At 31.8% G+C, this 23,137-nt stretch overlaps 1 protein-coding gene across 3 annotated transcripts in view; it reads right to left on the bottom strand.

Moving 5' to 3' along the window:
* Window positions 1-876: 876 nt before the first annotated feature.
* Window positions 877-23,137, bottom strand: part of LOC112593645 — a 31,643-nt gene continuing 9,382 nt past the window's right edge. Inside the window, exons 1-2 of one of the 3 annotated variants that reach the window (XM_025338149.1) lie at window positions 8,635-8,717; window positions 877-3,879 (exon numbers count right to left, since the gene is read on the bottom strand). In XM_025338149.1, coding sequence (XP_025193934.1) covers window positions 2,086-3,873 — 1,788 coding nt within the window. In that variant the 5' untranslated portion in view covers window positions 3,874-3,879; window positions 8,635-8,717 and the 3' untranslated portion in view covers window positions 877-2,085. Of the gene's footprint in view, window positions 3,880-8,630; window positions 8,718-23,137 lie in introns of those variants that run through there. The other 2 variants (XM_025338147.1, XM_025338146.1) reach the window with 2 other exon arrangements.

Raw genomic sequence — 23,137 nt, 5'->3', positions numbered from 1 at the left:
CTAAAACGTTGATTATATCATACAAATTTAATTCTTACTATGTTAAATTTCATCATAAACCACTAAATTATAAACACTATAAAAACTAAACCGGATTAACGTGTGTTATAACTTATAAAAATAAAAAATATGAGTTTTGTTCATTAATTGTTTGTTATTACTATGTATACGTATATATAGCTTTTGATCTGTTAAACTGGCAAATGCTTTATAGATCATAACTTATAATATTAATTGCATTTTTACTTACGTATAACAATATTATACAAGGCAATTCAATGTCTTGTGGTAACTGGTAATCTAATGCTGTAGTTACCTATTTAATTATTTGATTGATTGAAATAATTTTATCAACAATAAATTTATTATTGCTGGTAATTAGTATATTTAACTTAAATTTTGAAATCAAAATATATAACGCAGTGTAACATATGTTATAAGAACAGAAAGTGGAAGTATGTCGTCGTTTTTACTGAAGACGACTTCCTGGATGAATTTATCAAGCAGTAAGTACGTAATACGTGTTATTTATAGTAAGTTTTCAGACTATTTAGTTACGAAATCTGCATTTATTTTTTACAATCTTGGTTTACGAATATATCGTATATGAACCAGTTAATAGCAGAAAGATACAAGTCGGTAAGTTGGTTGATGTAATAATCCGGTTGTTGACAGATCGGCATTGTTTATCACAGTACGTGGTTCACATGACTTCTCATAAGGAAAAAAAAACTTGAAAAAGAAGGGAATAATACTTGGTGTTGGATTGTCGGTCGTACCTGTACCAAAAATTTAATAAAAAAAGACAAAAATGTATGTAATATATATAATATATATATTTTAATGACTGGTATAATGTTTATGTATATATTATTTTGTAATTACACGGCATAACTATACACGCACATTAAATTTTATAAATAAAAATACAAACAATATGGGTCCCAAAAAAACACATGCAAATACCTTTCTACGGTTGCAGCGGTGTCGTCTTCTCTATGTTATACAGAAAAAAAATACGTTATTGATAGATATAATAAGAAAATTAAGTTATAATTGTCTACAATTAAAACGTTGCGTATATAAGTTAACTTAAAATACAATTCAATAATACACGCTCCAGCAATGACATATTAAATAGGTAATATATATATATAATATATAAAGTACATTAATATTTCGTTTAATGAGCAATAATCTGAATAGTGAATAGCTTTACTAGAACATAAACGCGAACGCGTAACGGGTAAGAGGGCGTAATACTCGTGAATGGCTTGTCGATAAAAATATATAATAGAATAATAATAATAATTGATCGATCACATTATCAAAACTAGAACAACAATGACGTAATATTCAACAGTGTAGGTATGTTATATAAGAATATTACGGTCCACACTCCACTGTATTAAAATAAACATGCGTCGTATTTTAATGTCGTTTCCGTCCGTTTTCTATCTTCCGGCCGAAGATAAAACGATGAAACAATCAAAAAATTCCCACGTAAAAGGAAGTAGAGTAATTTAACGATGAATACAGTGTCGTGTCGGGGGCCCAGTTTACAGATGCCTTCGACGACGAAGACACGAACTTGACCTCTTAATACAATGACCAATGTGACGTGCGACCATAACAATTTATTAGATTTTGATTTGATGATTGAATTTTTGACGGAGAATAATAACGAGACTTGGAACTAGTTGCAGTTCTAAGATTGTTTTCGTTATTAAAAAGAAAATAAGGTAAAATAAACTGTCAATTAGACGATGTTTAGTTTGAAACCATTAGAATGTTAAATATAGGAATTTATTATTTACCATTTTTATAAATCGAATTGCCCCAAAGCCAATGTTGATCACATAATATTGTGATCTTTGTGGTGCAGAAAAAAAACATAGGGTAAGTAAATTTGAGCAATTTTTTTTTTTTTTTTTGGTAATATAATATATACTACGCCCTATTGCCCGACAGGCGGTCAACGTGACCGGTTAAATCTATTGGTAACACGACGACGACTGACGTTCAATAACACAAGTAAACTTTGTATATGGTACAACGAATATGTGGGGAGGAGAATGCCAACGGTTAATCCACAACTTGAACGGTGGCGTAGGCGCTGAACGTGACCTTTTTGGGTTCGTCGTAGGTATGCTGATAGATTTGGCTCTTGTTGTTGTTCTTTTTGATCACCGACTTGAGATGTCCGCCGTTCTTGGCCTGTTGCCTTTGCTGCTGCTGGTAGAGCTGGTGTTGTTGCTGCTGTTGCTGGTATTGGCTGTGTTGGTGGTGGTGTTGATGGCTGAAGTATTGATAGAAGTTAGCGGTGACAGATTCACCGACGCTGTTGCGTCGCCGGAAAGTCACGGGTTGCAGGTCCTGAAGCGGCGGTGACTGATTGCCAGAAGTTATCTCACGGAGTTTGCCGAAAAACCGGTTGCCGAACGACGACGACGATGGCGGTGGCTGCTGTTCGACGTTCGGGTACCGACTAAACGCCACCGGTGGAGGATGCGACGACTGGAGAGCGGCCAGCTGCAGCGGTTGCTGTTGCCGGCGACCAGGTCCTGTACTCCTGCTCCGAGTGCGACTGTTGTTGGACCGTCTGTGTTGTTCGTACCGACCGTCCAACCTGTCGTAATCTGCGGTCGACCACAGCCGGTCGGATACGACGGACGTTGGGGACGAGCTGGCGATCGACTTGGCCGGCGACTCCTGACCGGACTTCCTTTCCGGTTCCGGGCTGGCCGGTGGCAACACGGCACGATGGTTGACATTGACCCTAATAAACTGACCCCTGACCACCTTTTGTTGCCGCCTGTAGTCTTCGTTACTTCCGTCGCCGCCGTCCGCTTTCACCTTGTATTTCCTCCTTTCAGGCCTCTGCGGGGGCGGATCAATGCCACCGTCCCCGTCGTCTCGATCTCGGTCGTCCTCGTCTCCATACGATCGGTCTTTGGTCGTCGGCCTCGGTGATTCTGGCGTGCTTATGCTTATTATGCTCGACTGAGACGAGTCCCTGGAGGTGGAATTGGCCGCCACCACAGGCCCCGCAGTGACTTCGATGTGCGTCACCCCGTCGGTGTCGGTCCGCTGCACCAGGTTGAACCTGTTCACTTCAGGCATCGCCGTCAGCGCTATGTTGCCGCTTACGCTACCGCCGACGCCGATTTTTCGCCTTTGCGACGACAGCGACCCACCCGTGCTGTTAGCGTGGCCCACCCAAGGCTTTGGCTCCAACTTCAAGCGCCTGCTGTGTTCCTGGTACGCCCGACACACATCCTGCAGCCGGTTGTCCCGGCTTCGGACCACGATGGCCTCCAGACCTGCGGACGGCGTTCTCCTGGTCTTGATCACCCACACTGCGATACCGGGTAATGCGGCCGCATCCGTGTGGCAGAACGCCACGTCGGTCAGCCCGTATGCCTCACGACCAGATCCATCAACAGCCTCCGCGATGGCAACGACTGGTGCCTGTCCGCCTCTCAGCGAAGCGGCGTCCGCGTCGTCGCTGTCTTCCGAAACGCCGCTGCTGTTGGCGCTGTCCGACGACGCGCCCGCCGCCGCCGATACGGTTGCCAACGTTCCAGTTTTCCTCTTGGCGGGATCATCGTACGATCCTAGCGACGCCAAGTCTTCGTCTGACTCGAAACCTTCGTCGTCCGGTCGCTTTCTCTGGTACGGCACTATCTCCAGTCCAGCGTCCCGGCTGCACGACACCATGCAACGGCGTCCCGGTAACCGGCCACGCTGTTGCTGCTTCTTGCACAGCTGTCTGACTAGCGTAGCCAGGCTGTCCGAGTCTGCGGATCCTTGAACGGGTCCCCGACCCAGCAGCTCGCAGTCTGCCGTCGTTGTCGTTGTCGTCACGCTCATCGTCACCTGAAACGATAAAATACGGTTATCAGTATATTCGTAATAATACTATATAATATCAGCTACAGTAACATACTATAATTTTAAATTTTTAAACAATGATAGACATAGAAAATATCATCTATTATGCAAACAAAATAGTTTATAATTATCTTTATTATGATAATAATATCTTAGAAATTTAAAACAAATATTTTTTATTTTTTTTTTATAAGATATTTCATTAATTTGTCATCTATTACTTTTATGTATCGTTAAACAATATTGTCCACGTTTGACCGAAATGATCATTGATTATTATTTAACCACTGCACCATTATAGAATACTAGGTGATTTGAAATTTATTTCCGGTGACTAGTTTTATCTACCTACCAACATTATTTTTAAGAATTAAAGTATTGCATTATAATTTAAAAAATTAAAACTGATAATATTAGAAATAATGTGGTTTAGTTATTATTTGTTCGCAATGATAATAAGTTACTTTTGTAGTCGACACATGTGTACCTAATGTTAATTTAATGAAGATTTATTTTTGGTATAATTAGTTATAAGCGGTTTAGGTGTATTCTATAGTCGGTTATAATAAAAGAGAATGTGTCATTGAGCGGAGAATATATGTAAATAACCTTCGAGTGGTGAATGATCAGTAAGAAAGTGCCCTACCAGCGAATAGAACCGTGAAACATACAACGACCCACAGATAACCGTTGGTTTTGTCGGGAGGGGTTTTCCTTGTATTTACGAAGGGTATGGAAACTGGAAACTGGCACTGTTTTCTAGTGACCCAGAACATCGTAGAGTAATTTATAAGAAATGTATACTGACAGTGGTTTCTATCAATTTAAACATTTTTCAAATTCCCTCTGTTGTACTTTAAATCATTATGACCAATATATGAATTGTACGTTTAATTTATAAGTACACGAGTTTGAAAGTACGAGAAATGAGTATAAAGTATTATGATTTAAAATTTAGATAAAAACCAACTCCTACTAATATAAAAACTCATTAAATGTATTAAATGATTTTTTAAGTAAAATAAATAATTAAATAAACGATAAATGTATAGTATTGTGATTGAAATATTATATGAATTTGAATTCAACCTTAATTGTAACATTATTACTTTTATGAAATATCATAGTATTGATTTTTAATTGAAATGTTTGTAAGTTGATCGATTCCTATAATTTATTTATTTATATTGTAATTTAATATACTTATATCTTGAGTAGTTTTTAAATAATTTTGTAACATTAAATGCAGTCATATCGATTATAACAAAAATTATTTAAGTCAAAAACATGACAAATAATTACTCAAATTTTACAATAAAAAAATAACTATATTAATAATATAATGTTTGTCTGATTTTCATGTAATTATTTATGTATGCCTCCAGTTAATTCTATAATAATGGAATTAATACGTATATCATATGATGAATATTTTGTTACATTCAAATTTAAACGAACTTATAGCCTATAGGTTCCTATATTGAATTATCATAATATTATATAAAGGTTCGCAATAAATTTAATAAATATTTAAAAATTTTAATATATTTGTATTTGATATATTATAACAAAGATATATGAATGATATATAGGTACACTGCAAATCATCAAACAAGTATGACACTTATCAGAACACATATGAAAATAGATCATATTATCTGGCAGACCAACTGTCTGCTGGATCAAGACCTAGATCAAAGCAACGGTATTGATTCGGACGTAGTAAATTCATTAAGCCTCCATACACAGCAATAACAGCATTTCGATGATAGGTCACAAACACGAGTAAACATCGTGATAGAAATCCATTTCAGTATTCACGTACATCTTCCTTTCCGGTTGACATTTTTATTTGTATTAGTCGGACAATTCTTTTCTGTCTGTTTAATAGATTAAAAAAAAAAAAAAAACGTGTTTCGAAATACTTGTTGACCAGACAGACTAGACGACAATTTAATTACAGTTTAAACTGGAAAACTAGAACGTTATGTAACGCTGTAAAAAAAATAAAATAATAATGGATATGGATCTACCTACTATCATTGTCTCTCTGTCTCACTATGTCATTCTTTCTCTCCCTATTTGTAGGTGTGACAAAAATTAAGTTGTTGTTTTTTTTTTTTTTTCTATCGAGAAACATATTATATTACACACGTTAACTTGACTGACGATGTCCACTATTATATATTCGTATATTATATTCAATTGTTTCACGTTTAATTCGTTCGTTCAAGTCTCTGATCTGTATGTATACGCACGTTATACCAACCGAATACATAAAAATCTGACGTCATTTGAAATACTATATAGGAGGAAAAACGTGACATTTTATACTTGTATTGCGATACTTGCTTTCTAGATATTTTAATAATGCATGTTTATGTTCTCATTTTGTTTTCTAAGGAAACCCTTTTACAATACCACAGTGAGAAGTCCTGATATTTTGAAAATTACTTGAAGGCGGTTAAAACACAATTATAACCTAGGTCAAAATACTTTGTTTTCGATAACACTTAGGAATGCGAAAGGGAATCATCTATTTGCACGCGAAAAACTGGAGAAAGTCTTACGAACGTTCTGTTTGCCCGCTGCAGTATGCAGACAAAAATGCATTAGCCGCAGGCTTTTAGTAACGAACAATATACCTACGCTTTCGGGGCCTCGATAAGCAGTTTTTATATAGTGTTCGTGGTCTAGTGTGTATCTAAAAATATGACAAATGTTGAAATATTTAATTATTAAATTGTGAATTTGAAGTATATCATATTTTCCGATTAAAAATCGTTTATCGGGATAATTTCATAAAGGTATTATACGAATTTTAAAACGATTTCTCCGTTTACGCTTTGAGTAATCGGACTGTAGTTAGCTGACGTATGTATGCACTAATGGTGGAGGTCAAAAGGTTTATCATCAAACAAAACGATCCAGAAGGAATCACGTACCTATATGGATTGTTCAAAATCCATCATCATTTGTCAATAACGCTTCTTAACGATTCATTTCGGTCCACCGATGGAGGTCGTACGCTACTTTTAAAGATGATGCTCGTGATCACATTTTAATCGGTTATCACTGTTTATTTAACAATAAAATATGTTGGCATGGAATCCGTTCTATAGCAGGTCTCTTCGGAATATTAAGAACGATCGAAATCAGTCGAACAAGATTAAGAACATTCTTCGTTTCAAAGATGTGTATATACTCTTATGATATACACTTATATAGGTAAATTTAATAAATAAATAAAAAAAAAACTGACGGCGGAAAATTGTAATTTATCGACCGATAACATTTTAACTACATCATAAACCGATCACTTGCCGTTGAATACAATTATTTATATAAAATTAAACGCATATTACCTATACATAGCATGCGCACTACACAGCGTTCGCTACAATTTCAAGTGTATATGTATTATTATATATATATATAAGTATAATAAAATAATGTTTTTCAAATACATCGATATAAAGTGAGATTATTGATATTATACCACGCATATCATTATAATATGATTTGTCCGTACTTTGCGAACACAGTAAGTACATAGGAATGATGTAGTACAAAGAATAAAATTATGGTGAATGTAAACAAATTCGAAAACATCGACTGAATACGTTCCGTGGCGATCGGATTTTACCGTCTACAATATATGCTTATGCATAGTATTTACTATGCTAAACGATTCCCAAACATAATAATATTGTTCGTTTTTCACGAAATCACTTTCGTCGTCACTTGTTATATCGACCACCTATTATAAACTGTATTAAGTCGACGAGATTGCAACACGACTATACATCTTCTTCTCGCGCATACTTTTTGCGTCGTGATCCATCCGCTTTCGTCGTGTCATCAACGAAATATATGTCTTCAGAGTGACGTTATACAACACGTAACGGCTGTATTCTCGTTTTATTTTATTTTATTTTTTTTTTCACTTTTATTATTTTAAGTAATAAATGACCCGTGAATACAGTGCTCACGAAATCGTCACACACATATAGTCCGAAGGTTCTTAAATTGCTCTTATTTAATTTTTAATTTTTTTTTCGAGCGATATGCTCACAAACGCCGCTCTATAAATGGCTTATGAGTGTTGTAATTTCGACACCATGTACAAACATGCGTAATTAGCCGTAATTGTTCATCGCCCACTATGTTACGCCATCTGAATAATAATTATACACTGTAAACCAGTACAGATTCATAATAGGTAATCCGTAATATTATCACCAGAATCGGGTCGATATGACAGATCGATTGTGTAGAACCCGTATTAATTATAAGGCGTACTACAACTATCGCATGTTATGCTCGATGTTTTACCAAAGATTTAAAAACAATAATTTGTTTATGTCGTGACAACATAGACGTCTCGTAACGATGACACAATTTCTGTACGATGGATGTACACATAGATAGGTACAAAAATCATACGTTTCTAATATTTCTGGTATTTCCTTCGATTTTTTTATTTTTTAAGGTGGCAATTGTAAAATAAAATATTTCACACTAAAGAAGATATAAATAAATTCGTATACGAAATAATGAACGATTTTAGGATCTTAGGTTTAATGATCATTCGTGTAAATAATATTTAACAATAGATTTTATTAGGCAGCTGAAGATATTATAAAAAGTATTTAAAATACGAAGTGTGAATAGTATGAAAAGCAATAGAAAGTGTTAAAAAAAAAATAAAAATATATATAAATAATCATCCGTACCTACACATTGGTTAACCTGTCGACAGGAATTCGTCAGGATTGTGAAATTTGCGTAATCGTGAATATATATTATATATTGTCCGCCTCCAGCTTTTTGTAAATAGCTTTTTACCTACGAATGTAAACAGAAATCTGAGTTTTATATATTCAATATTCATAATGTATATATTATTATTTTACGGTTTCGCTCATAAATGTTTTATGAAATATAATATCGTATTATATTATTAAGAATATAAACTATGAAATGCTTAGTTAGTCTCATTTTTATTATATTAAATAGAATTGAATTACTACGAAGTTTTGTCGATTCGAAGACATCACTTTAATCATATTTGTCACAACGAATTAATTATTTAATGTATATTTAGAAGCTATTTATTCAATTTAAAAAATATTTACATATATTTTATTGGATTGGTCTTTGGATACTTGCCATTAGGCAACATCTAATATTAAACCACATAATGTTAATAATATATAAACTATTTAGACGTGTTCAATGAACAATATATGTTATACACTAAGTTTTTCTTTTTTAATTTTATAACATTTTCATCATGAGTATTTTTTTATTTTTTTTTTCAGCCATTATAAAAAATAAAGTTACATAATATTATTATACTATTGGTGATATTGTAGTCATTTAATTTTCCTTATGAAATGCTTTAAATTTTAATGTTATTTATAGGAATACATTTGATCTAAAAGCTTGTACAAGGGTATTCCTAATTTCAATTACTTATAATTTTGGCATTCCTACTTGTTTCGATTACTTGTTTGTGTACTTGAACAATACACGGAACATTTGTCGAGTACGACTTAAATGTGGAATTAGATAAATATTGAATTTGCTTCAAATGTTTGTTTATAGAATGTTTAACTTGTAAAGGTAAAGAGAAAACAATATGTATTTTTTGCAGTATTAATAAAAATTAGAAATATGTTCATAAATATTGTGAAAGTTCGGCATACTTATAACTACTGCGCGGCAACGGCGTGACTGTAAATACATATTTTACGATCGAAACGATACTAAGCTTTTTTTCACCTTTGCAGACTACCTGCATGGCCGACAATATTAAATGTATCGGTTTTTTTAGACGGCTGTTATCATTAGCTGCATCTAAGGCGTTGTGAGCGTATAGGTATTAGTAGTATGAAATATATACTATAACTATTAACAATTATACTTAACTCGCTACATACGATCGTATTGGATTTACTATAGTAACAGTAGTGTTATTGTGAATACAATACTCGTTGTACAAGACATGCTGTACGTCGAGAACGTATCTACGCATATTAAATTGTTATGTACGCGCAATAGGAAACGATTCTAATTTTTGTTGGACCGGAAACAATAATACCATCATTATTACAAGTGAATCGTCGTCTTTGTCGTCATCTACATCGTTCGGAAATCCTAACCTACAGCAAACGTTTCCGGAGCGATTCGTGCAGTGTACGTCATATCAATCATTGGTAGCCGAATAATTCGTCAAACACGACCTTGAACTAGTTTCACGGTCTGTGATCATTGTTTCCTTTCCCCCAAATACATACGTTAGTTAGGGGATAAGATGTATACCTAGGTATCAAATTTATTGTTCGCTTCTGATGGCGTTTAACGCTTGTAAACATAAATTATAATCAAATACATATATATTTATATATAATTGATACGTCTGACATTGGCGAAATAGAAAATGTGTGATTGAGATACGACGAATAACACCGGAAAAATTTCCAACTTCCTGCAGCAGAATCGGATTTATCCTTAAGCCGACTCACGCACAATATGTCGAGTATTATCGGCCCTCCTCAGATTCCATTATCGTTTTTATACCATACTATATTATGTATTCTATTAGAGCACGATGATATCGGTCGGTACATGCACTTTCTAAACGACGTGTGTTTATATATATATATATATATATATCTACCCGCGTTAACGAAATAACGTCATTAAAATCACATTTGTGCCGACGATGTAGTATTATTATATAGCTGTAGAGTGCAGGTATATATCTGTCGCAGTGAAGACAGTCACGGTTGTCGAATTTCCACCGCAAACAACGTTGTCGTCAAGTCACTATGTCTGGCTTACAGTCAGACCCCGACCATATTGTATAACAGGTTGACTACAATGTATAGACAATTAGAGTGTGGCCATATGAAAATCTGAAGTCAGGAATCTCGATTTATTATTAAAATTCCGATATTTGGTGATCAAATGCAAAGATCATCGTTATATCAATGTTTATTTTTATAGTTTTACAAGTGACCTATCAAAAAGCTGAATTTTTTTCGGAAATTATAACAGTTGACGGGTGTATAAGTGCGTTTATCCATAATGTTAATTCGTACATTAAAAGAGGTTATTTTATATTTTTTTTTTTTTTTGAGAGAGAGAAAGGTAGCTATAGTAAAGCTACAATCATATATATTTACAATATACGAGTGTGGAAGAATATAATAATAATTTCAATTAAACTTGTAAATACTGTTTTTGTTTATATACACATTAATTAATTTTTTTTCATCTTACGTGTGATGGTTTTTAAATATTATCGATTCCAAATATTCCAATATTTGTGTTGTATGTATCTTTTCAAATTATTTTACTTTTTTGTCACGGACAACCGTTAAACTGGTATACATAATATAATATATTATTTATAAATTTAATATCTATACAGTTTAAATGCGCTGTACATTTATGTAGGGTGCTTAACCACTAACCCTCTTTCCATCACCATTGGCACCCATAATTGTTGCTCAAGTCGATCAGCTGCAGATCGCTGTATGTGTATAAGGCGTTTCGAAGCTGTGCGAACAAATAGTTGTCATACATAGTCTTGAATCCATTAACATTTGTTGTAAAAACAAACAAAGTGCTTTGCAGCACAATATATAATATACACATACATGTATATAATATAATATATACCTATCATGTGCGTTTTTTAAATTCATCTGAAATTATCCGTGTATTGTGTTCACGTGAAACAAAATACCACTTGTTCAAATACACATGCATTATTCTAGATAATGTTTAAACAGCGAAGACATCGGGTGTAAAATAAATTTAAATGCGTAGTAGTTAAATGCACGGTGTTACGTATGTTAAAACCGTATCATCTTTATGTTTTCTGAAGACAATATTAATTGTAACGACATAATATATTAAGTAATATCATGTTAATCGTTAGACACCCAATGTTCGTCGTTCTAACGCATCATATATTATAATATTATTTCTGTGAAAGAACACACAAAACATAATTCAATATCACACAGATATTAGATACAATAGCATTCATAAATTTGTATCGTAATAAAATCGCTAGCGAATGCAGCGCGTATAGTGCATAGTATATGAAACGACCTACTTACAAGCAATGCATATTGTATGTTTGACAAGAGTTTTTGCGGTAAAGCGAATATCCAGTAGCTTCTGCGACTACACTGTAATAACATACTATGATATACTATAATATTACCTACATTCTGTTTTGTGTAAATTGTTAGAACAATGCTTGACATTGAAAATTTTTTATTTATCAGATTATAGTTAACACTACAATTTGCAAGCAGTTAACGCAGTTTTACTTACTGTTTTATTTTGCAATATTAATATTATAATTATTAAATTCACATGATGTTATCTGGTATTAAAGAACTTGTGTTCAAGTGATACGCCCATAATACGCTAAACAATAGAATATTTTTAGTTGGTAAAAAAATAGTTATAATTTAAAAATAGTATATAGAATTACAGACAATACGTTTTTAATTGTATTATTAGTAATTTGTGCCGAGAATAATAGTTTTGCTTGTTAAGACAATAAACAATAAAATAATAATACAACTATCTAAACTATGTTTTCTGTCAGATTTTATTCGATAGTACTGCACAATAAACACACTTAAAAATGAACCTTAGAAGAATCCGTATTGACAAGATACTTGTTTTTCGACGTCTAATTCGATGGCAGAAAGTTAAAGCAGGAATGTACATGATGTGTTCAACATGTATGAAAGATTATAAAATTTTATAATGAATTTAGCGTTTTCGGACGTTTCACTATAATCCACTATGAAAACGTTGATCTAGAAACGTTTTCGATTTATTTGTAACGCAGACAATAAATGCATTGTACGTGTAATGAACATACAAATCATACAATATAATATGTGATGAGTATAGGACTCGTCTGGTCTGGGTTTCGTAAATCGTATGTGGTGTTTGTCAAATTCTTTGCCGTATTAAATTACCTACGAATGACTCTCCAGGATGAAATAAAAACAGCAAACACATTTTGAATCTATTTAGTCAAAAGTATATCGTATAATATTCTCTATTTAATATAAGTTAAATAAATTCGGTGTTTTGAAAATAACTTCGCTGTATTAAACTTTGAAACTTATGGGTTACGATAGTTTTGTTTAAATAACTGTCTGTGTACTATACAAATATAATAAACGTGATATTCCGATTATTATGGTATAACATGAAAATGTTATTTGAAATTAATGGTTTTCTTTTAAAAGTCAAAAATTAATAAATATGTAGTTTCGTATTTATAAACTAATTTCTAGTAGTATTATATAATGCTATTAAATTATGAATATTGAAGATTTATTGTAGGGACACATATTCATAAAATAACCACAAATAAAGTACAAGTTAATAGTCTAGTGTTTGAACTATTGACCCCATGATTAGAAATAATAGTAAATTACACTTAGGATTGGTAAAATTATGTTGATCTTCCAAATAATTTTGAAATTAAGCCTATGTACAAACAATACATAACATATATATGTGTATTACATATACATATATGAATTTCAGACCGTTAGAGAATGGAATGATCATGCTTTTAACACCGTATACGGAATTATTATAGAGGTATATTAAACGGTATTACTAGTATTTCCAGTAATGCACAACGGTTCGTAGATGCATACAAAAATCCATGGAGAGTTATTAAATATCACTCGGGAAATAAAGTATTGTTTCATTTTAAAATAAATGGTCATTCGATTTTTTTATATATACAATTTTATAGAACAACCATAGTAATATACATTGTTCTCCAAAAACACACTAAATGTCCATTAATTATGTGCAAAAGCTAAATCGTAAAAGATGTTTTGTCACATTTTTGAATATTAGACAGAAAAAAAATGTGCGACTTCTTGCAAAATAATATTTGAAAAAATCAATGGCATAAAACAAAAATATAAACATGAATTTCCGAAATAAAAATATTCAATAGAATAAAAAAATCAGTTAACCAAAATGTTTTTATTGCGTAATATTGTATTTTGATTGACTCATTTGACTATAACAAAATATTTAAAGAACAAACAAATGATTAAAAATAAAAAAATCCATAACAGTATTTTGTTCGCCTAATATTTAGAACAACAGTTTATCAATGAACGAGTATTGTAAAATTGTACGATATAATATTTAATTTAGTTTGATTACTATTTGTGAGCTGAATAAATTTACATCAAAAATTAAATAATAATGAATTAAAAAAAAAAAAAAAAAAAACTAGAAACGCATTATATTTTTTTAGTTTACATCACTTTTAGTATTCCAAAATAAAAAATAAAAAAATAAAAAACTGGTTTAGTAACGATGTGTTCATAAAAATTTAATCAGTTTTAACTAATTAACTAATTTTCTCCTATTTACACTCAAGATAAAATAAAATCTATAAAATTAAAGCATCATAAATGTATGAATAAACATATCATAATTATTGGGCCTCATTCCAAATTTTTTAAATATTTCAAATATTTGGTGTGATTTTTAATGATATATTTTCAAACGAAAGCAATTTACTACACTAAATACTGGCATTTATTATAAATTATAATAATATATAGGTACCTACCTACGAAATATTCTAAATATTTTAATTCAATATTTTCACCCCATATAACCTAGCCGTTTATGGTAGTAATATAATACGCACAGTATTTATCGCCAATAATATTGTCACGATCTGTTTAAGCACGAGAATTAAATTTCAAATTTATTCACGACGATATAGGATTATATAGTGTATTATAACCTATGATATTATTATATAGTAGATCAGAATATTATCAGATACAAAACCGTACAATTTGCTTTTAAAAGAAAAATGTAAAGCGAGCACGCGTGCACCTCACTGCAACAGACATGCAATATATTCGAATATTATAATAAATGAGGGCGACGGAAAAAAATGAAAGTGATATAATTTCTCTCTTGATTACAGGATATCCGTCGACGATCACGAATAAAGTTTACGCGTAGGTTCATAAATACAGAGGCAAAGAGTCGCGAACCTTCAGTAATTCCGCGAAACTAGCAGATTTGTGCATGTAGGGTGGTTCATCGTGAAATCACTCCTTGCAAAGGATTTTCAAACGACTTGTTCGATTTGAATATTTTGGCGAGTACGTGTCATGAGTACAACGTTTTTTTTTTGTAAAACAAATAAACGATTTCTTTGGAAAATATCAACGTATTGTAAGCGTAACGGAGTGAACTTTACTAAATTCAGGTGCTCACATGCGTCGTGTCGGTGGGAAATAGTCATATCAAGGACGTCATAGTCGCGTACCTATAAATAATAATACGCATAATTTATAGGTACCTAGGTCAGGTATAGGCTACACGTTAAGTCGCTGACGAATGGCGATTATGATAAATTACGCATATATATAATCGTTTGTCCGATATGTTCATAATAATATTATACTTTCGTGATTGTGACAATGATGGGTGATCGAGTACGAAGACTTCCGGCGAGTTTCAGTCGGATTTCCGTGGCGACATAATCGGACGGCGCGGTCCTAAATCCCGACCGCAGTAATTGTATAACGACGATCAATGCTCGTTATAACTCAGCATAGATCCTTATACTTCCATGGTCGGGCCGACAATGAATAATTTAACTAATTATTTAAAAAAATTTTATTATTTAATCAGTGTTCAACAAGTGTTTTGTATAAAAGGCCGCGTTTACATACAAAATACTTTTTATGTCTTGTACTATGATTCTATTGGATAGCCACACACGTGTCTCGTCTGAAAGCATTCTCATTGTGTACGACAAATGTGCAAGCGTATAATATTATTATATACCATACGATATTACGCGTTTAAAAGCGAATACGTACAGGTGCGGGAAGGAGGCCAGTGTGTCCGAAGCCTACATACCGACGCGGACGGTGGCGGTCGTCGGTCTTTCACCGGAGCCAGTGCGCGAGTTTTATTATTTATTACATTATTTTTATCATTTTAATAAAAATACGTTTTGACCGATCGATTACTAAGAGAAAGGGACATGCGCTGCCACTTTTAACCCGAAGAGGCTTTTAATCGGCAAACAACGTCTATGCGATAACCACGATAATAGTTCCTCCGCACTAAAGTATAAGACGTATTAAGGCAGTATTTGTGACGAATATAAAATTGTATAAAATCGTTTCTTGCATATAAATATGTAATAAGATTACGAGTAGGTATACAAAATATCACGCACGAGTTAGCGTCTTGTAATCATTTCTATATCCCAGACATCCACCGACGAAGATAACTCACTGTTATATATACATATTAAAATTTTGTTTAAACGTTCGTTTAATGTCAGTGCAGTCAACATTGCTAATTTCTTTCAATTATTTTATTGTTTAATATATTGTTGGTTTTAAAAAATTACACCTATATTCGATCAAAAAAATATTGGTATCGACAGAATCAAGTGTCTTAAGTCCTAGGAATAATATGTCTAATTAATAATTAGTGATAATTGATAAGTAATAACCAAACTCAGAGTTTCAGTTTTGTTTCCATTAGTTATCTTTAATATTGTATTGCTATATGTACACTGTACAATTTATAAATACCGTTTTAATTTGTACCTATATATATATATATTATCATTTTTCACATTACCTTAAACTTATTATAAACATTCGTCCTTCGTTTGTATAAAATATCATCAAAATACAATTTATGTGACACCAGGTATACAAACAATCAATCAAGTTAATTATAATTAAGCCATCTATGCCAAATTATCTTAATCTAAATAATAATAATAGTTTAACAATGCACTATAATATTGTCAATGTTATTAAAAATAAAAAGTTATTATCTGCTTACAATGACGTATTAGACTGCTTAGAACCTATAGTGACGGGTAAATATTTGCATTGTTATAAACTCATCAGTAAACGTTTATTTGGAAATTCATGAGCGATGGATATGTTGTATTCGTATTAGATATAAAAATGGTCTATACCTATATTGATAAAAAAATCTAGTTTCAACGTCATTTACAAAAAAAAAAAAAAACATTGAAGTACAGTGAAGTTTTGATATTCTAATGTTTATCAATCCATAATAGAAACGCGCACAAAACGCTTAGTGTAACACTATAATAGTAAATGTATAATATTATTATGTTAAATATAAACAGTATACACTAATATACATATTTTAATTTACCTAATAATATTATCATACGTCTATAGACTATGCGCACATTGTGTACAAATCGCGTGACCATCTACGGGTTGTCCGTTCACGTTGATTGGGAACCAGCGACATTGGTCTTTTCACTTTTTTTTTATATATTTCTACAGATAACAATAATTTTTCTTTAAGCAATTTTACTTAACTTTTACTGGATTTCTAATCTTATTTAAACAAAAAAAAAAAAAAAAAAAAAAACTACATTGACGGCAGATAATACCAATACATAACCGTCGTCGTAATAAGACGTATATATAACAGTCCACAACACTCAAGTACAAAGTATAGTAAGTATAAAATGTAAATAATTTATTTTGTTCGATACTCGATCCTATTATTAAGATAGTTAGAAAGAACTATTTTTAAATGCATAGGTGATAGTTAAAAAAACGCAACGAGTAACAGTATTACGATTTACGAGTATAAAATGATGAATAAATATACTTTTTTTTTTGTTTCCAAAATGAAACAAAAAATGAACAAATATTTTACTGAAAAAAAGCAAAATAAAATGTATTCAGTGTAATGTTTAGACAAAAAACTCTGCAATGATTCACATCGTGGTAAGTTTATTTAAAAAATATTCTATTGTAATAAGCGTATAATAATAATAATAATAATATTACGAATAATTCATACGCGCGTTCTTGTAGGTATTTGTATATTGTGACAAAAATATTCCCGTTTACACGCATAAGTATACCTATTATACCAATGACCGAATGCATTTTTCTATAGTCCCGTCGATGTGAACGTTTTTAGTTGTTTTTGTAACTATAATGTATTATGTAGGTACAATGTATTATAATAGCTATTTATATCACATTTAACTACAAAACAAAAAAACTTTGAGCTTCAGAATCGATTGTCATCTTGGAACCAGACACCAGTATACCTAACCTAACCGCGGTCTTAGCCAACTTATTGGTAGTTACTCATTTCGATTAACGTAACTATCGCTATCTTCATGTTTTTAAAACGCACGTTCAGTATAATCAAATAATGATGATACAGAGGAAGACAACTAAAAAATTTAAAATTTGAAAAGTCGAACAACCAAAACAAATATGGGTTACGTTTTTTTTTTCGTTTCTTAATTGTTCGGTGTAATTATTCACACATTCGTGTGTTTTATCAAGGCTCTCTACGAAAGACCTTAAATACATTTTCGACAATCGTTTATTGTGACACGAATACATATTATACTATAAAACGACAATGACAAACGAATCTGTGTTGTTTTTATTTATTATTTTAATTATTATTATTATTATTATTATTATTTACGATATAGTATCTCGACTAGTTGTTCTTGTATAAAAGTAGCTGACCGTGGGTCAAGTCTGCTGCGGGTGGCTTTCACCCACCATTTAATATTTTTTTATTTTTTTTTTTATCAGGAAACTGAACGTGTATAATACGGCGCGACATCGATAATTATTTACATCCCTATCTTGAAAGGCAGAGGCTAATGATATATATCATTAGATATCGACTATAGAAAATGTTCTCGAGAACGAAAAAAACACAGAAGCAGACATTATAGCCACCGACAAGGTCTACTGCGTACGACGACCAATAGGCAATAAAGTACGAAAAACTGTATATGCTATATTATACCTATATACCAACACAAATGTTAGCCAATAATGGATTTTTAAATCTTAATGCTTTAAAAAATAATAATAAAAATTAACCAAGCTTCATTACTCCAATTGGTCAGTCTGCATACAAAAACGTCAGAACCTGTTTACAAAATGCATATCTAATATGAAAACGAAAATTACGGAGAACTCTTAAAAAATTCAAAATATTGTGAAGTTTCAATTGTTGTTTGTAATAATACATAAAAAAACTATATTATCATTCAAGGACGTCCTTAATTATCATCAAATTACTTAGAGGTCGATCTTATGTACTTTATTTTCCATTATTTAACCTTCAAATCGTGTAATACGGTATACAAATTAAATTAATTTATATTATTTAGTCGGAAAAATGTTCTTTGATTAATTTAAATATCTACTTACCTTTCGTTAGATTTTTATATTATGCTTATGTTTATGTTTCTATAAATTATCAAAATATTGAAAAGAAAACCAACATTATCGTGTGTTTAAATAATAGTAGATAAATAATATTGCACTATAGAAACTATACACTGTGTCTTTAACTATTACTGGTTTAAAGTTAAGTATTTGAATTTTCAACTTTCAGTTCAATAATATAGCATAATAAATATTGCATTTTAAGTAATTACTAATAAGTGAAAATAAATTATCAGCAAGAATAGAGGATGTGTAATTAACCTTCTCAAGAAATATTTTAGCTACTGAAAAAAAAATACATTAAACGTTATCGAGTATTTTACAAAAATTATATTTTTAAAATATAAATTTAAAACGTGTAATGATTGTAAAAGGTAATAAAATGGTTTATTAAAATCATAATTGATATTTATATTTTATCTTAGGTGTCGTTATTTTATTATTACTGACCGACCATTTTTCTTGAAAATAAATATTTTTTATAATATCAACTTAAAACAATAATTAAACTAGTATATGATATTTTAATAATAATTAATATATTTATGACTGTTTAATATAAAGCATCTGAGCCATGAGATTGAATAAAGTATTAACTTTTGTACAGTTTATATAATATAAATTGTTGAAATGTCATATTGTGAATAATTATAATTGATATGAAAAAATAATATTTATTTTATTTTTTTAATTTCGCAAATTCTATATTTTTTTGTTAGGTACTTAAAAATTATTTAATAATTTTAAATGTAATTAAACAATAGAAAGATCAAGGAACATCGTCAAGTGATAAATATTTTGCATTTGATTAAATATAAGCGTTTTAAATTTGCAATATTCGCATGTTTTAAAACTTATGAGTTATGAAGCACTGTACGTATACCTATAACATTGAATAGTATACACTATATTATAATGCTTAAAAAAGTGATTCGCGCTCGTGCATTTCATCATATTTTATAAATTATGTATTCGCATAAACGAAATATAATGAACGTGTACGAGAATAAAATATATTAAAAATTTCGTACAGTCGGAAATATTACGGAATGCTCAAAAACTAAATCAGCACGTCGCCATTGTTGACGAATACATAAATAATAATATAACAATTTGTATGATATTAAAAACCGACTACACACCCATTTCACTGGTCAGTGACTTCGAGTATTAAACTGAAAAACGATAAACTCGATATGTGCATGGCGAGGAAATAATACAGAAACCCGCGTTTACCAGCGCGCCATAATAATAATATCATAACACGTCGTGTGTATAATGTAATATAACCACATTGGATCGGAATCGAAGGTTGGACGGTCGGTTTAAGACGTTTTTTCCCCTGTGGTTAAGAGCTAAACAAGAATTTAATACGTTAATGTATTTTGATCGTTCGCTAAGCGTTGCAGTGTCGAGTTTATGGTTGTTATTATTATTTTTTTTTTATTTTTGCTTTTAAAATATGCATGAGAAAAAAAAATGTTTTGTCTTGACTGCGTACGATATCAGCTGTGTGTCGTGTACGTATGCGATCAGCATGCACGCTGCGTTTCTTTAAAAGGCCGAATACGGAATACCCACTGTAGAAAAACGGAGCCCGCGTAACTGGGGTTACCTATATGTTATTTTTTTTCTACTTTATTATTTATTTGGCCTAGAAATAGTTTGGGAAATTTTTCACGCACGTAAATGCATTGCAAACATGCGCGCATTTTACGGAGACAATATAACAATAATAATATAATAATCATAATAGTAGAGTGCTCTATACCTAATACCTATATATTATAGCGGTCCTCGTGGATTTCGTACACAGTTTTTTATCATTTAATCGACGTCGCCGCTTTGGTGTTATGCCGGGCTATCGGTATTATATTATATCTTTGTCTCGGTCATCCACATATAATATAATAAGTAATATCCCACCAAAATCTTGGTCTTTCGGCCTCGTTAGGCGACATTGTACAATTGTCATCGCTATACACTTGATATAACAATTTATTATAATATTATGATATCATAATAATTTCACACTTGGATTTTCACGTCATGAAATCGTTACAGCCGTAAGCCGTATTATATTGTCATGTAATTACAACGTTATTGATTCAGAAAATGTATCGGAATGGGCCTTTACATACATTTAATGCCTGTACCTTTTATTCATCTTTTGCGTTTTGTAATTTTTTTTTTTTAACAGAAATGGCGTGCTCGTTAATAATTGCATTCACAATTCGTTTTATAGATTCAAAATGTTTACAGTAATTAACTCTCAATGAGTAATAATAATTATGGTTGTAGTGGCACTAACTCTCTAAACTTATCTTTTAGACATGTTTTGTTTATTTTTGAAAATAATTTATCAACACTTTAAAAAAATATCTTCCGATTTCTTCAAAAACATCTAAACAGTGCATGAGTAATACAGGCCACGAGTATCAATTTCATATCTATATTCAAATTTCGTATGACAATTATTTACGTTCACTGTACCTACAAATAATAGGTGAACAACTTTAAAAATGCATTTAAATGTCAAATCTGTCAAAAAATGCAAACTAAAAATTACACTAAAATAATCAGTATCGTCCGAAACTCGAATTGTCTATTTACAGATCTACAGACTAGAAAAAAATTCAACTTGCGCTTAAACCCTCGTCATAATATTCTCTATGAAAATAAAACGTTCGAACGCGTGAATGGTTAGGTTATTGACTGGATATTGGTTCTGTCAAGTTTTGTGTTGTTGATAAACGTTTCGGGAAATGTCTTTCTGAAAGGGAAAACGAGTGGTACGAAAACGGCGATCCGCAGACTGTTTTCGATACGCGGACCGGTCTATAGGCAAGAGCCGGGCGAAAGCATTAACGCTTGGGCATTCGTTGCAAGCAGCGTATATTATATATTTATGCGTTCACTTATACCCACATGTACGTAAAATAAATATCATATATATTTATAATGCGCGCACGACTACCGTCCGGTTTTTGGTGATGTGTTCGAAAGTCAAGGCCATGTTAATAAGATCGCAAAAATATGATTTCCCTTTTCTGCTGCAGCAACGAGCGCACGCGTGGGAAACGCCGTCGTTCTCCACAAGTAGTGTTTAATATAATAATAATTATGTTGAATACAATTATTCAGCAGACAGTAAAATCGAAATGAATCATCGTTCTTCCGATCGTGGTGAGTGGCGAACTTTTACTCTTCGGGGAAACAAAATTTTTATAATATACGCATCTCTCGTCTATATATTTATACCTATTTAACCATAAAATAAAACATTGTTGTTTTAATAAATCGTTTACCCGTATTTTAATAGGCGTTTAATTTGTTTCCATCTGATCGCCCCCAAAATCCACGGGGTCACCTCTGATCTTCATATGGTATTTATAATATATAAGTGTATAAGTTCTTCCTTAAATAATTTATGTTTTTGGTCGCGTCGTCGGATATTGTATAACACAATATTTTTTTTATGAGGAACATTTCATATTTTATGCAGGTACGATACGGAATCGACCTATTTAACTTCCCTCCATCAGGTATCTCAATGCATTATTATTATTATATGAAACGTACCAACATTGTTTGTATAAGAACTTCTATTGCTTAATTTGTATGCGTGTAGTATGGGTACTTTCATTAGGTGCATAATAACAATTGGGCACATGGCGATGATACGTTGTATTAGGCCGTGTATATACTATCATTTCACAATATCAAATATATATATATATATAAGTGTGATCATCACGACGATTCGGTCATTATTTATTAGTGGTGTAGTCGTCCACTCGCGGAGATATTATTTTCATGACACTAGAGGTGCGCCATAGACTCGGCGAGAATTGACCGTGGCGAACCGTAACCATGATAATAAATAATAATATCACATTATA

The sequence above is a fragment of the Melanaphis sacchari genome, unplaced genomic scaffold (genome assembly GCF_002803265.2).
Source record: "Melanaphis sacchari strain LSU unplaced genomic scaffold, SCAv2.0 Contig20_pilon_pilon, whole genome shotgun sequence".
Classification (NCBI taxonomy): Eukaryota; Metazoa; Arthropoda; class Insecta; order Hemiptera; family Aphididae; genus Melanaphis; species Melanaphis sacchari.
Note: the sequence above shows the minus strand (reverse complement) of the source record. Positions and strands in the feature narration are given on the sequence as shown.